General features: G+C 38.8%; 1 protein-coding gene across 5 annotated transcripts in view; it reads right to left on the bottom strand.

Moving 5' to 3' along the window:
• Positions 1-15,083, bottom strand: part of PKIB (cAMP-dependent protein kinase inhibitor beta) — a 107,887-nt gene that overhangs the window by 14,725 nt on the left and 78,079 nt on the right. For 2 of the 5 annotated variants that reach the window (XM_053592847.1, XM_053592846.1), the window contains one exon: positions 12,503-12,610. The exons of the other annotated variants lie outside the window; for them this stretch is intronic. In XM_053592847.1, the coding sequence (XP_053448822.1) occupies positions 12,503-12,590 (88 nt within the window). In that variant the 5' untranslated portion in view covers positions 12,591-12,610. The remainder of the gene's footprint in view (positions 1-12,502; positions 12,611-15,083) is intronic. 5 annotated transcript variants of the gene reach the window in all.

Below are 15,083 nucleotides of genomic sequence, written 5' to 3'. Positions count from 1 at the left end.
AATAAAAAGGATCCACCCCTAAAATGTGAATTCTTTAACACATCTACTGTTCACCTAAATATCAAGACCATGGGGTAGAGCCTGTGGCTCAACAGAGTAGGGCACTGGCCCCATATGCCAGAGGTGGTGGGTTCAGGCCCAGCCCCGGCCAAAAACTGCAAAAAAAAAAAAAAAATCAAGACCATGTTAGGCTACATGAAACACAGACATGTGTAAAAAGCTTTTTTTTTTTTTTTTTTTTAACTTAGAGACCATTCTTTTGTAGAATTCCACCACACATGGTATTTCTGTGCTTCCAGTATAAGCCAAAGGGACATCTAACTTTTGTTCATCGACACACACATTTCTTACGCTTAGGTTTTTGCTTGATAATTACACAGACAGATGCTTCAGCATCCATTGGTAGGCACATGGAAGTTATTTTACCACAGAGATCATTTGACACCTTAAATATATAACATTCAAAATGCAAAGTGATTTTCCTGTAATATTCCAGATAAAGTAACACACACAAATCTGAACACTTGTCCATCACTTACAACAATATTGATTGTACTAAGATAGGGCCATATAACAGCCCTATATGTATGGATGTGTTTAAAGAGAAAAAAGATTTACCGTAATAAATCCTGTAGCTGCCTTGGGCTGGTGTGTTTATGTGGGAGTCACATCTAACTGGTCTTTCTATTCTTTTTAGTTTCCTGCTAGACTTATCCCATGTACACCCTCCATCTAGCACCATTGGGAGTTAGTTCGCTATAGGGCATCCCCAACCCCTTGCAGCTTCCCAAAGGATCGGCAAACTTCTGCTATTGCAGGATTTTAAATCTGGAAGGACTATATAGTCCCAGCTTCTACAGCAGAGCATCATCTTATCTTCCCTTGTATAGTTTTCTCCTTTATGTCTATCTTCTGAGTAATCAGAATTGAGACGACTTAGCACAGATCGGAAGGAACCATATTCATTATTTTTGTTTCCATTTCACCTCAAACTCTACCTATACTCCCTCATTTTCACTTATTTCACATTATCCTTCCCAATCAGTAACTCATATATTGCTGTGTGCTTATTTTATTAAGTTGCTGGCGCCTGCTTGAAGAAGTATTTTGGTTCAACTCAAAATGTATTTATTTAGCACCAACTCTTTGGAAAGCATGACACGCGTTGCTGTGGGATTTGGCACAATCCCACACCTCCACTGGCGATCCGTGAAGGCCGCAAGCAAGGCGGCTCCACCACGTGTGCGGAGGATGGGGCGCTAACTCCAAAATAGAAAATGAGGCCAGGCTTCCCAGGGAAATAGCATTTGATGGGGTCCCACAGAGCGGGTAAGCAAATTCCAGTGCAAGGCTGCCCTTAGACCATTTTTCATCTTTTCACTTTTTCAACTGCTTTTGGACCCAAAGTATTCCTAGATTTCAAAAGAAGCACAAAGACGCTCTAAGCACACAAAAGACCTAGAACTGAATTTGAAAAAAATCTGATTTTGAAGGTCTTGTGGTCTGCTGGTATTCTTCAAAGAGGGAACACAGCCTGTCTGTGCAGTGGGAGGTTAACGCAAGGCCTGGGAGGTCAGTTCCCCTTTTAATGAAGTAGGTGGTTTTAAAATGTCAAATGACTGTTAATGACATCAGGAGAAAGGAGAGAAGGGGAAGTTATCTATGACTAATGTGGTCACAATAGAAATGGCTTTGCATCTCTCCACCTAGAATGGGACTGGAACATAGTTGCTTAAAACAATCAAATCAATGTTGAATTAATATCAGGTACTTATCAATTATGAGCTGGCATATAGTCAGTGAAGGTTCTTTTCATTATTAGTAGTCATTACAAAGACCAAAGCAAATAAGGAATAAAATTAATTAGACAGATCATTCAATTATTACATATTGAATAGAATTTTGGTATGTTAATATTAAAACAGCATTGGAATCAGGCTACAGACTAATGGGAAAGACAATGCCTGCCGGTGTGGGTAGCAAACTTGCACAGGCGGAGGAAGGGACGGAATAAACACACAGACTCTTACAGCACCACCCCATCCAGAGCATCTAATGGTTCTGCTCTTCTGATAGGTCTTCCCTGGAAGGGTCCATAAACATTCAACTGAACAAACTTACCAACCTGAAGTCAGTTACACATCATTCATCAGCTTTCCCTTGTACTGAAATGCAATCCTCTGATTCTTTAAATAAATCAGTTCCCAAGATCTGAACAGATTTCCCTTTACCATTCCTCTCCTCAATAAGAGAAGGAATGAAGCCTTTACAGTTTCATTTTTTTGCCTGTGTTTACTATTGACCATGATATATCTGTGACAAAAAATAATCCCATCATTTCTCTTCCATTAGGAAGGTAATTTAAAGCATTAGTTTAAGAATGGAAACTTTAAATTCCAGGCTTTCATTTCAAAAAAGGGTTTATAATTTACATATGCTTATCTTTTACAGGAAAAATGCAGTGTGATATGAAATAATAGAGCTATTTTACAACACAACTAAATGTATACATGAAAATGTGTTCTATATCCGTCAAAGCATTACTTTAAGAAGCTACACGTGTATTTCACTTCTCAAACTGTTTTTGTGACTTCATCACTGCAACTCATTTTATGCTCCTACCATACAGTGGTTGGATGTTATATTTAAATTATAACATATTTTGTATTAAACAGTTTTTTGTTTTTTTTTTTTTGTAGAGACAGAGTCTCACTTTATGGCCCTCGGTAGAGTGCTGTGGCCTCACACAGCTCACAGCAACCTCCAACTCCTGGGCTTAAGCGATTCTCTTGCCTCAGCCTCTCGAGCAGCTGGGACCACAGGTGCCCGCCACAACGCCCGGCTATTTTTTTTTTTTTTTTGGTTGCAGTTTGGCCAGGGCCGGGTTTGAACCCATCACCCTTGGTATATGGGGCCGGCGCCCCACAGACTGAGCCACAGGCGCCGCCCTATTAAACAGTTTTTAATCAAAACCCTATGTCCCACTTATCACTCATCCCTTTGTACTAAGAATGACTTTAGGTTTTTGACATTTTAAGTCATTTAGATCTGCACATGTTCAAAGGAAAACTATTTCAAATGAAGATTTCAAAGCAGAGCTTTGAGCATTACTGAACTACATTAACATACTCTTGGGGTGACTGCCCTTAAATTAGTCTCTTACTTGTTACACAGAGCAATGGAATGTTTGGCCACGTAAAAATGGTCATTCCTGCAGTTGAATCCTGTATTGCCTTCTGATAGACTTCTGACTTCCAGAAAGACTTCTTCGATAATTAGCTTTCTACCTTTATCACAAGTAGGATTAATATTATCTATTTCACTATCTTGGGCGCAAACAAGCTAATGGCTATAAATATGTCTGGTTAATAACATACATTTATTTAGACATCAGTCATATTAATTGATACTCAAGTATCATTACAAACATGATATCCTATTAAACTACGCGCGGTATGGATGTGGCTCTAGAGTCAGTCCCTGATGTTATGGATAATACAGACAACATCAGATGAACTCTGAGACATTTCCAGAAACATGGTGTTTTAGAAAAATGCCTTAAAACAATTATTTACAATCTGCCCCCACCCAGTACCTTAGACTTGGCAATTTTTGTTTGTTTGTTTAACATCTAGACCATAGAAGCCACCTGTCAGAGAAAACTATACCTCCCTTACACGGCCCAGGGGAGATATTCTCCCTAATGGGGAGATTTCCACATACTTTCAAGAAGAAGCCACATTTAAGTGTTCTTTGCAATAGTTAAAATGAGATTCATATTCTCGATTTCTTCAACATACCTGAAAATACGTCTTAATCTGAGTAACACTATGATGATAAAACATGGAAGGGGAAGAAGGGTCACAAAAGATGTTATTGAGACAGGCCTGCTTTCTCAATCAGCTTGCCCTGAGCGCATCGTTTAAAATTGCATCTCCTCCTGTGGTTCCTGCTTCCTTGGTAACTGACTCCACTTTCCCACTTTCTTTCTTTTTTTTTTTTTTAAGACAGAGTGTCACTATGTCACCCTCGGTAGAGTGCTGTGGCGTCACAGCTCACAGCAACCTCCAACTCTTGGGCTTAAGCGATTCTCTTGCCTCAGCCTCCCGAGTAGCTGGGACTACAGGCACCTGCCACAATGCCTGGCTATTTTTTGTTGTAGTTGTCATTGTTATTTGGCAGGCCCGGGCTGGATTCGAACCTGCCAGCTCCAGTGTATGTGGCTGGCACCCTAGCCACTGAGCTGCAGGTGCCGAGCCACACTTTCCCTGAACACTTATTAGCTTCTAGCAGATAGGCTAATTTACTTGTGATTGCATTTGCTGCTTACCATCTGTAAGCTCCACAAAGCAGAGGTTTCTGAAGGCTGTTTCACTGATATATGCATAGCACCTAAAGCTACGCCTGGCACTTAGCTTAGGAACTTGTGATACTGTGAAATATTTATCTGGTCTTCAACCCTGTTTCCTGCCTACCACTCCCCAAATTATTAAAATCTCCAAAATGATGTCTTTTGTATACTAAAGATTGACTGAAGCCGGACACTCCCTGAGCAAGCTTTATGATGGGGGCTGGTCACCTGAAAGACCAACCAACAATAGAGGGTTGGGACTTTCATCCCCACCCTCCACAGCATCTGGGGAGGGGAGAGGGCTGGCAACTTAAATTGATCACCAATGGCCAATGGTTTAATCAATCATGGTAATGAGGATGGTGTTTGGGGAGCTCCTGATGGCTGAATGCCTGGAGGTCTGTGGCAGGAGCAGGCCCAAGGAGGGCCTGGACTCTCCACTGCTCCTTCCCATAACTCACCCAGTACATCTCTTTGTCCGTATCCTTTGTAATATCTTTTTTAATAAACCAGTAAATGTGTTTCTCTGAATTATTTCTAGAAAAATTAATCAAACCATCTGATCTTTTTTTTTAAATTATCTTCTATTTTTATTTATAAATATTAGTTGTCTATTTTTTGAGACTTTGGGAAAAAAAAAAAAAAGAAGTGATGACTCCCTACTGAACCTCAGAGTCAAAGCATTCTTTGATAGACATACTCTTATCTGACAAAAAAAGTAATGTGAATGTTACTTTTGTTGCATTATTATCATTATTATTGTTCAATATTTCATTGCAGAAATTAATTTCTTTTCTGAATGTATTTATGTTCGTTCGTTCTTTATGAGGTTTTTGTTTCTAGTCCTTATCTTAAACATTGTTATTGTTATTAAATTTTAAGCCTTTTTAATGTTGTGAAGGCAAAAAGTGGAAACCAAATAAACACATATATATTTATGGAGAAAATAAATAAATAAAAATAAAAATTTTACCTGGTTTTGTCTTAATAAAAAATTAATCAAACCAAAGAAGAGGTTGTGGGAAGTTGGGAGTTCTAGGAACCTGAACTTGTGTCTAGTGTCTTAAGAGGAGAACAGTCTTGGAAACTGGCCTCTCAGTGTTCAGGATTTAATCCCATCTCCAGGTAGATAGTGTCGGAATTGAATTGAAGATTACTTTGTGTAGTAGCAATTTCTTTGTATTCTTTTCTTTTTCTCCTATTTCATTTTTAAGAAAAATTCATTGATCTCTGATTCGTTTTCTAAGTTCTTTCTGGTACTTTTCTTTACAGGAGAAGAAATCATGTTAGTGCTTTAACAACCAAAAAATACAGTCAAAATTTCACTAACAAAAATTTGAGACTTCTTTTGAGAGTTTTCTGATTAAGAAAGGTAAAAAAATTCAAATCAAGTAACTTCAGAAAGAACTATTATGCCACTGAAATACAGAATTTTGGTTTATCAAATTATGCGTGCTTGTATTAACCTGCAATTAATTGAAAAGAAGTAAAATTATTTCAGTGAATACATCTGACTTCTACAAAAACCTCTTGTACAAGATATTGTTACCGTATTTCTTTAATATTATATACATTCAGTGGAAAAGTGAGACTTCCTACGTTGAACAGTTTGATGACAATATTTCAGATTGTATATGAAACCAGCACATTGTACCCCTTGATTGCACTAATGTACACAGCTATGATTTAACAATAAAAAAAAGAAACAAAAGTGAGACTTCATGAAAAATGATATTTGAAATATATTCATTCAAAAGACATAAATGAATTCAAAACCAGTATAGATGTAAGATTAAGTTTAAAAAGATATGCACAGAAAACATTGTAAGGGAAATACACCAAAATTGTCAGAGTAGTTTTCCTTGGCTGCTGTTATAAATATTTCTATTTTCACTTTGAACTTTATTGCTTTCTAAAGATTTGTAATGGCAATTTTTATAATATGAAAAATGGCACAAACATGTATTAAGCACACACTGTTTCAGAGTACTTTAATGAGAATTCTCTCATGTGATCCTCTGCTGGGGGACAGTCATGACTATCTTCATTTTAAAGGTGATGATCATAGAAATAAAACGGTTTGGAAACCTCACTAGCAAGTGCTAGAGGCAAGGCAGGAACCCACTTAATCTAAAACTTCATTCATTTCTCCTTCAGTCACACCTCACTAAATATCAATATTTATTAAGCACAGGCTCATTCTTCATCCTACCAATTATGACTGAGTATCTACTATATCCCGACTCACTGCCAGATTGTGAAGAAACAGCAAGAAATGCGAAACACAGTCACAGACACGGGGGCGCAAAGAAGCCCAGCCTGAGGTCCCCCCTTGAAAGAGTGTGTGAGCTCATTGTACAAATGAAATACTGAATATTAAAGAAAATGCAAAACTAGAAGTAAATATATGATATACTTAATAAATGGCATAAATAAAATTGCTATAGAAATGTAGAAGGGAAATGGTTATTAAATTTGGGGGTGATAGAGGGGAAACTAGACAGAAGCTGTAGAATACAGACTGAACCTTAAAATTTGGGAGGGAGTCAAACAGGTAGAAAGGAAATGAAAATGTTTCCTGAGTCAGAGAAATATCTTAAGCTAATTCATGAAGGGAAAAGTGCAAAAGGCAAGCTTTAAATAAAAGAAAAGGAAACATCTGGCTCTCTCTCATGGAGCGTTATGCCATGTGGTGTTGGAAAAATAAGTTGAAGCATAGTCATAGTTGCAAAGAAAATGAATGCTGTTAAAAATACATCAATGTATTTCTTCCTGTGAGTAGCGGGAACTAGGTAAATTTCTAAGTCACATAGTAAAGATGTGTATAAATTGTGTTTTCTGAAAATAGAGACTGACATCAAGGAGAATCATTGGAAGACTATTAATAGGAATAGTGAGCTAACTGCAAAATTCTGAATGTTGTATTGGCTGGTGAGTGCTACTTCCAGAGTAAACCTCACTCTGGGTACCCATTTTGGTTTTCCACCTGGAGTGGGTCCTAAATTTCTTTGTCTCCAGAACACAGTTCTTTTAAGTTCTTAAAAGTTCTGAGTTGCCAATGAGCCCAGGTCAACCTCTGGATACAGCACTCACCTGCCCCTCCAAATTTGTGATTTCTCACTGATCTAGGATTGTGAAGAATTTGCTTGTTTGCAATTCAGACATTCATTTAAAAAGATTTTTGAAAATATTTTACTCTATATTTTAAGAGGTTGCATATTAGGCTTTTTCAAAGGACATTGAATCGTTTGTAATGCCAGAAAAGTAAGCTCTGGCTTTAATATCAATTTTTTCCTGTCTAAATAATAGCAATATGTCCATTCCATTTAGTCTCTCTCTCTCACACAAAATCAACCCGATAATAAACCAAACAAAAACATGTAAAGAATACATGTTTAATAAATGGTGCTGGGAGAACTGGTTAACCACATACAAAAGTCTGAAACTAGACTCGCCATTTACAAAAATTGATTCATGCTGGATAAAAGTTTTAAACCTAAGACATGAAACAATAAAAATGCTAGAAGAAAGTTGGGAAAGGCCTGGGGAAAGATTTTGTGAAGAAGACTCCATTGGTAATCGCAGCAATAACAAAAATAAATAAATGGTATCTAGTCAAGTTAAAAAGCATCTCAGAGCTTAAGGACACAACAATTAAAGCAAATAGGCAGCCTTCAGAATGAGAGAAGATATTTGCACCATATGAATCTCAGAAAGGGCTGATCATCAGAATCTACATAAAATTCAAATTAATTAATAAAAAAAGAGGAAACAATCCTAACCATCATTGGGCAAGAGACATGAACAGAACCTTCTCCAAAGAAGACAGACAAATGTTCAACAAACACATAAAAAAAATGCTCATTGTCCTTAATCATCAGAGAAATGCAAATCAAAACCACCTTGAGATATCACCTAACCTCAGTGAGAATAGCCCACCCACATCTGAAAGTCCCCAAACTTCAGATGTTGGTGGGCGTGTGGAGAGAAGGTAACACTTACACACTGTTGGTGGGATTGCAAACTAATATAGCCTTTTAGGAAAGAAGCATAGAGAATCCTTAAAAAGCTAAAAAGTAGAGCCCACAATCCCATATCTACCCAGAAGAAAAAAAAATCATTTTGCCATAAAGATATTTCCACTAAAATGTTTGTTGCAGCTCAATTCATAATTGTCAAGATATGGAAACAACCCAAGTGTCCATCGACCCATGAATGGATTAATAAACTGTGGCTATGTATACCATGGAATATCATTCAGCCACAAAAAGATGGAGACTTTACATCTTTTGTATTTACCTAGATGCAGTTGAAGAGTATTCACCTTAGTAAAGTTTCACAAGAATAGAAAAGCAAGTATCCAATGTACTCAATACTAATATGAAAACCAGTGGATGAACAATTACATGCCCACATGAGAAAAAAAAACACAATTAAATTCAAGTGGGGGGAGAAGGAGGAGGTGGGTGGCGTTTGGTAAGCTCTCACCTAACAGGCGCAAGGCAAGGGTATATGGCACAGCTGCTGGGTGAAGGGCTCACTTACAACTTCGACTTAACCTAACAAACACAAACAATACCACATAATCATTTAAACTCTCATATTAATCTGAAATAAAAAACAAGTCAATCCATTCCTGGGTTGGTGGGCATTTAGGCTGTTTCCACATTTTGGCGATTGTAAATTGAGCTGCAATAAACAGTCTAGTACAAGTGTCCTTATGATAAAAGGATTTTTTTCCTTCTGGGTAGATGCCCAGTAATAGGATTGCAGGATCAAATGGGAGGTCTAGCTTGAGCGCTTTGAGGTTTCTCCATACTTCCTTCCAGAAAGGTTGTACTAGTTTGCAGTCCCACCAGCAGTGTAAAAGTGTTCCCTTCTCTCCACATCCACACCAGCATCTGCGGTTTTGAGATTTTGTGATGTGGGCCATTCTCACTGGGGTTAGATGATATCTCAGGGTTGTTTTGATTTGCATTTCTCTAATATATACAGATGATGAACATTTTTTCATGTGTTTGTCAGCCATTCGTCTGTCGTCTTTAGAGAAAGTTCTATTCATGTCTCTTGCCCATTGACATATGGGATTGTTGGCTTTTTTCATGTGGATTAATTTGAGTTCTCTATAGATCCTAGTTATCAAGCTTTTGTCTGATTGAAAATATGCAAATATCCTTTCCCATTGTGTAGGTTGTCTCTTTGCTTTGGTTATTGTCTCCTTAGCTGTACAGAAGCTTTTCAGTTTAATGAAGTCCCATTTGTTTATTTTTGTTGTTGTTGCAATTGCCATGGCAGTCTTCTTCATGAAGTCTTTCCCCAGGCCAATATCTTCCAGTGTTTTTCCTATGCTTTCTTGGAGGACTTTTATTGTTTCATGCCTTAAGTTTAAGTCCTTTATCCATCTTGAATCAATTTTTGTGAGTGGGGAAAGGTGTGGGTCCAGTTTCAGTCTTTTACATGTAGACATCCAGTTCTCCCAACACCATTTATTGAATAGGGAGTTTTTCCCCCAAGGTATGTTCTTGTTTGGTTTATCGAAGATTAGGTGGTTGTAAGATGTTAGTTCCATTTCTTGGTTTTCAATTTGATTCCAAGTGTCTATGTCTCTATTTTTGTGCCAGTACCATGCTGTCTTGACCACTATGGCTTTGTAATACAGACTAAAATCTGGTATGCTGATGCCCCCAGCTTTATGTTTATTACTAAGAACTGCCTTAGCTATACGGGTTTTTTTCCGGTTCCATACAAAACGCAGAATCATTTTTTCCAAATCTTGAAAGTACGATGTTGGTATTTTGATAGGAATGGCATTGAATAGGTAGATTGCTTTGGGAAGTATAGACATTTTAACAATAGAGACTTTACATCCTTCGTATTAACCTGGATGGAAGTGGAAGACATCATTCTTAGTAAAGCATCACAAGAATGGAGAAGCATGAATCCTATGTACTCAATTTTGATATGAGGACAATTAATGACAATTAAGGTTATGGGGGGGGAAGCAGAAAGAGGGACGGAGGGAGGGGGGTGGGGCCTTGGTGTGTGTCACACTTTATGGGGGCAAGACATGATTGCAAGAGGGACTTTACCTAACAATTGCAATCAGTGTAACCTGACTTATTGTACCCTCAATGAATCCCCAACAATAAAAAAAAAAAAAGAAAGAAAAAAAAGTCAAATCGCATATATTTTGGTCTTAAAAAAAAAGAGGTGCTTGATGTGACTTGTCTTCATCTTTTGTTATTGGTATATATTGAGTATTTTAATTTTAATGCAGTATTTTTTTCTTTCTTAAAAAAGTCAACTAGATAATATGGCAAAGTAACTGCATTATTCTTTAACAGAGCTTATTTTTCCTTCATAGTAGAAAGCACTATTGTAACTCAAAGTGTATTCAAATTTATTCTCTCTGGAATAAATTTCCAGCAATTCATGATCAGCCATAGGGTGCATTCCCCCACATGGTAGGAGGCATAAAATTAAGGTTCAATATTACATGCTACCCTGACATTTGCTAAAATCAGAAGGGCTGTTAGTGGCCTAATCACACGTTTCCCTTCCCATTTGGCTCCCACAGATAAGGGACCCAGTCAAACAACTCTCTGTTTTTATTTTATTTGTTTTATTTTTTTAATTAATATTAAATCATAGCTGTGTACATTAGTACGATCATGGGGCACCATAGTTTGACCCATTTTCATCATACTGGTTAACATAGCCTTCCTGGCATTTTCTTAGTTGTTGTATTAAGACAATTATATTCTACATTTACTAAGTTTCACATGTACCCTTGTAAGATGCACCGCAGGTGTAATCCCACCAATCACCCTCCCTCTGCCCATTCTCCCCCCTCCCCCCTCCCTCTCCCCCTTCCCCATTTTCTTAGGTTATAACTGGGTTATAGCTTTCATGTGAAAGCCAGAAATTAGTTTCATAGTAGGGCTGAGTACATTGGATACTTTTTCTTCCATTCTCGAGATACTTTACTAAGAAGACTATGTTCCAGCTCCATCCATGTAAACATGAAAGAGGTAAAGTCTCCATCTTTCTTTAAGGCTGCATAATATTTTGATGCACTGAAGCAAGAATTTGCAGCCCTCAAAGATCTGAAAAACACAGTAGAATCCCTCAGTAACAGAGGGGAGCAAGCAGAAGAAAGGATTTCTGACATTGAAGACAAAGCTTTTGAACTCTCTATTTTTAAAGGGACCAAGCACATTTCCTTATCCCTGAGTAGCACATTTCAGGTCCCCGTCAGCCCATGAAATTACTCAAGCAAGCCAAGCACATCCTCTTGTAGCAACCTGGGAACATCACTCCCTTGGGTTACTACTCCCACAGCCCTTGGTTTTCATTCTGTTACTGAATACAGCCCCCACACTGTATGGCCTGAATGGCCTCTGGCGTTCTTCACCCTGGACTGTGTGTATCTAAGGGATGTCCGGAAAGTGACCAGCCATGGAACATGAAAAGTTATAGTAATAAAGGCTGGATACTTTCCAGATGACCCTCATGTGTGACCAAGAAACTGCTGTGGCTCCCGTCTGTCCAGTGCTGAGTATCATGTGTCTAGCTACCTCTCACTTCCCAGAGCAGGAATCTGTTCTTCACCAATGGGGTGAATAGGAAGCAAGAAATCCCAGTGGTGTCATGAACCACATGACATGCCCAAATATGACTGGAGACATCTGGCCATCTACAATTAGCTGTTCTTGGCTAACTGGTTCTGAGATCTGGTGAAAGCCACCTGAGAAAAAGCCCTGAATTGCTGGGAGTTTGAGAACAGCCTATATTGTCACTGTCATCCACTGCTATCTCTCAAGGATGAAGGTATGGTTCACTATACCCTGCTGTGATGCATCATCAGGTCAGCCCATGTTTCGGAGGTGGTCTCTAAGGCTCCTACCTGAAAACGTAGTGAAAAAACAGAGCCTTAGCCAGTCAGCTCAGGTGAGAGCTCTTTGGTCACTGTGTCTGGCCTAGTGGCTGTCACTGGCTGCTTGTAGCAGCTTTACAGACACTGCTTGTAATCATGTACCAATGGGACAAGCCCAGGGATGGCAATTTGTGAGGTTTGTAGGAGGAGAGATGACCACCGCCCCATAGATAAGCACAGCACTCCAGTTGTCAGTGCTGCTCAAGGGTAGTGACCTTGCTGGTTTCCTTCGCTGCTGCGTTTCTTGCTGCTGTCACTTGTGCTCTCCTGACCCCCAAGGGTATCGTGGTGGGCATCATCCATGGTGGCCTGTGGCCCAGGTGCTGATGGGAAAAAAAGGTGGGAGAGGAAGGAGCATTTGATACTCAAGTGATCTCTCAATGGAAAACCCAGAGTCAACGTGGCTGGACTCAGCACGGCGGCCCCCCATCTGAATCGTAGACAAGTGACTGCCCTGGGTGTGGACCATAACCCCAAAGAGATTAACTAGCACTCCCTGGAGGAAAAGGAAGCCACTTACATGGGGAGCCATCAACTTCCCAGGTATTTTCCCATAACTACCCAGAATATCTGCATCACAATAATTGTCCAGAGACATAAACTGAAAGCTGCAACTTTTCATGACTAGAAAACCAAAATATTCTCAGAGAATTTATGCAAAGGAAGAAAAAAAGCCTACATGACAGAAAAGAAGGTGGAGCAGTGGCAGAGGGTGGTTTTGATCTACCAGGTTTGGGCTGTAGGTCTAGAATTCTTCCCCTGCACAACCCTGATGGCTATGTCTCTGTAACAACAAAGACCCTAAAACTCAGGGTTTTAGGAAAACACCTTCAAGACCCTTGTGGCATCATAGCCTTGTTAATTCAAGTCCAACTTAAGCTCAAATCCTTAAACCACAAAAATCAACCATTGCTATTAGGGAAACCCCCAACCTTGATAACACTAATTCAAGGCTCTCTGGAGGAAGAAACTTATAATATGATCAGGGTAGAGAGGACCTCCCCACATCACCAACCTCCCTGCCACCATCAGATACAGAAGATAACAAAAAAATGTTACGGATTTTAACTATGAAAGGAAAAACTATTTTAAAATTGTAATATCCAATGCACACCGACAATGTTTGTTATGTTGTATATTGTCTCTTACAATTGCAAAAGTTAAATGTGACTTGAGTATTACAACTTTAATAAGTTTTTCTTTATTAAAATATGTGCACATTTTTTTGCACCCTCTGTATATCCAGTGACTGCCACCACCAATAACAAAAATAAACAACAAAAAAATAGCTTTTGACTGAAAAGATAAACATTCATACATTCAAAGAGTAGAACTTTATTTCTTATAAAGGGTTCCAGCCTGCAGCCTGGCCACCCTGCAAGCTGGGAAGTGTGGCCTCCAGCAGAAATCGAAAACAAGCAGTGCAGAAAAGGAAAGGAGAGGGCGGTGCCTGTGGCTCAAGGACTAGGACGCCGGCCCCATATAACGGAGGTGCTGGGTTCAAATCCAGCCCCGGCCAAAAACTGTAAAAAAAAGGAAAGGTGAGACAGAAGCGTATCCGAGTGAGTTGGCTCAGTATACATATTTAGCAGGTTATAGGCTCTGAATATTCACAAAGCAGGGACGCATGCATGTGAAATAAGCAAACATGTATGCTACACATGTCACATGTTCACTTGGGGTAGAGACCTACATTAAATGCATTAAAATTAGGATATATATGTGAAAAGTTGAAGTTGAGGACATAAGTACAGCCTCTGGAAACTGGCCAGAACCAGTCCATGGGTCCGTGGTTTCTTATCAAGAGAAAGTTACTGAAATCAGTCTCTTGTCCAATAAAAAGCTGCAGGTACAGCTTGTGGAATGGGGTGGTGTGGGTCAGTGAATCAACATCAGGCAGTTGGTGAGATGTAATTGTTGTAATACTGCTTATCTTAAGGTCAGGGTTTGTTTAGCTGCTAGAGAAAAAGAAAATGCCTTGTGGCAGTTCGAATATAGGTTACCCTTTAAGTGTAGGGATGCATGACTTAGCCTTTGCTTAGTAAGCCTTATAGGTCTTACTTATAATTTGATATCTTGTTGTTTCAAAGAATCTTTTATGATCTCTATTTTAACAGAGGAAAGGAAGGAAAAAACTAGATATAGGCAAAAGAAACCAGCAAACAAACAAACAAACAAACAAAACCTAAAATGAAGATCCAAAACCTAATCCAACTGAAAATCCAAATGTATTTCAAATGTACACAGCAAACAAAGCAGGGCGATTGGCTTTTGTGCCTCTACAGCAAGGGTTCTGAATGAACTTGAATATCTGCGAAAATGCACTAATTGGTAAACCTTCATGGCTTTAACTCACAACAGGATTCAAATTGCTGTTATGCCTAGGGAGCCTACTAAAATTAAACATGGTATCTTCCCTAACCTTAAGGGAGTGACTGAATATAAAATAGAGGACAAAGATACATGCTTCCCCTTAACCCTCAGAACTCGTCTTCCCTGAATTCCCCATAGTCATGGTACTCACTGCCCTCACATATCCCACAGGGGGACATAGACAGTCTGACCTAATGAAAAATAAATGAAAACAAAAGTTAAATTAAGTCTTTGACACTTACAAATTGCCTTGACAAAATGGGATCTCATGACTCTCCTCCCTCTCTCCCAAGGCAAAATAATTAACATGGCTCAGTGTAATTTAAAATTGGGCCTTCAAGGATTAAAACTTGTTATGTAACTATTATTGAGTGAAGGGGTAATTATCCCTACTGCTTCTCCATTTATCAACCCAATTTGGCC

This window comes from Nycticebus coucang, chromosome 5, assembly GCF_027406575.1.
Source record: "Nycticebus coucang isolate mNycCou1 chromosome 5, mNycCou1.pri, whole genome shotgun sequence".
In the NCBI taxonomy this organism is placed as follows: Eukaryota; Metazoa; Chordata; class Mammalia; order Primates; family Lorisidae; genus Nycticebus; species Nycticebus coucang.
Note: the sequence above shows the minus strand (reverse complement) of the source record. Positions and strands in the feature narration are given on the sequence as shown.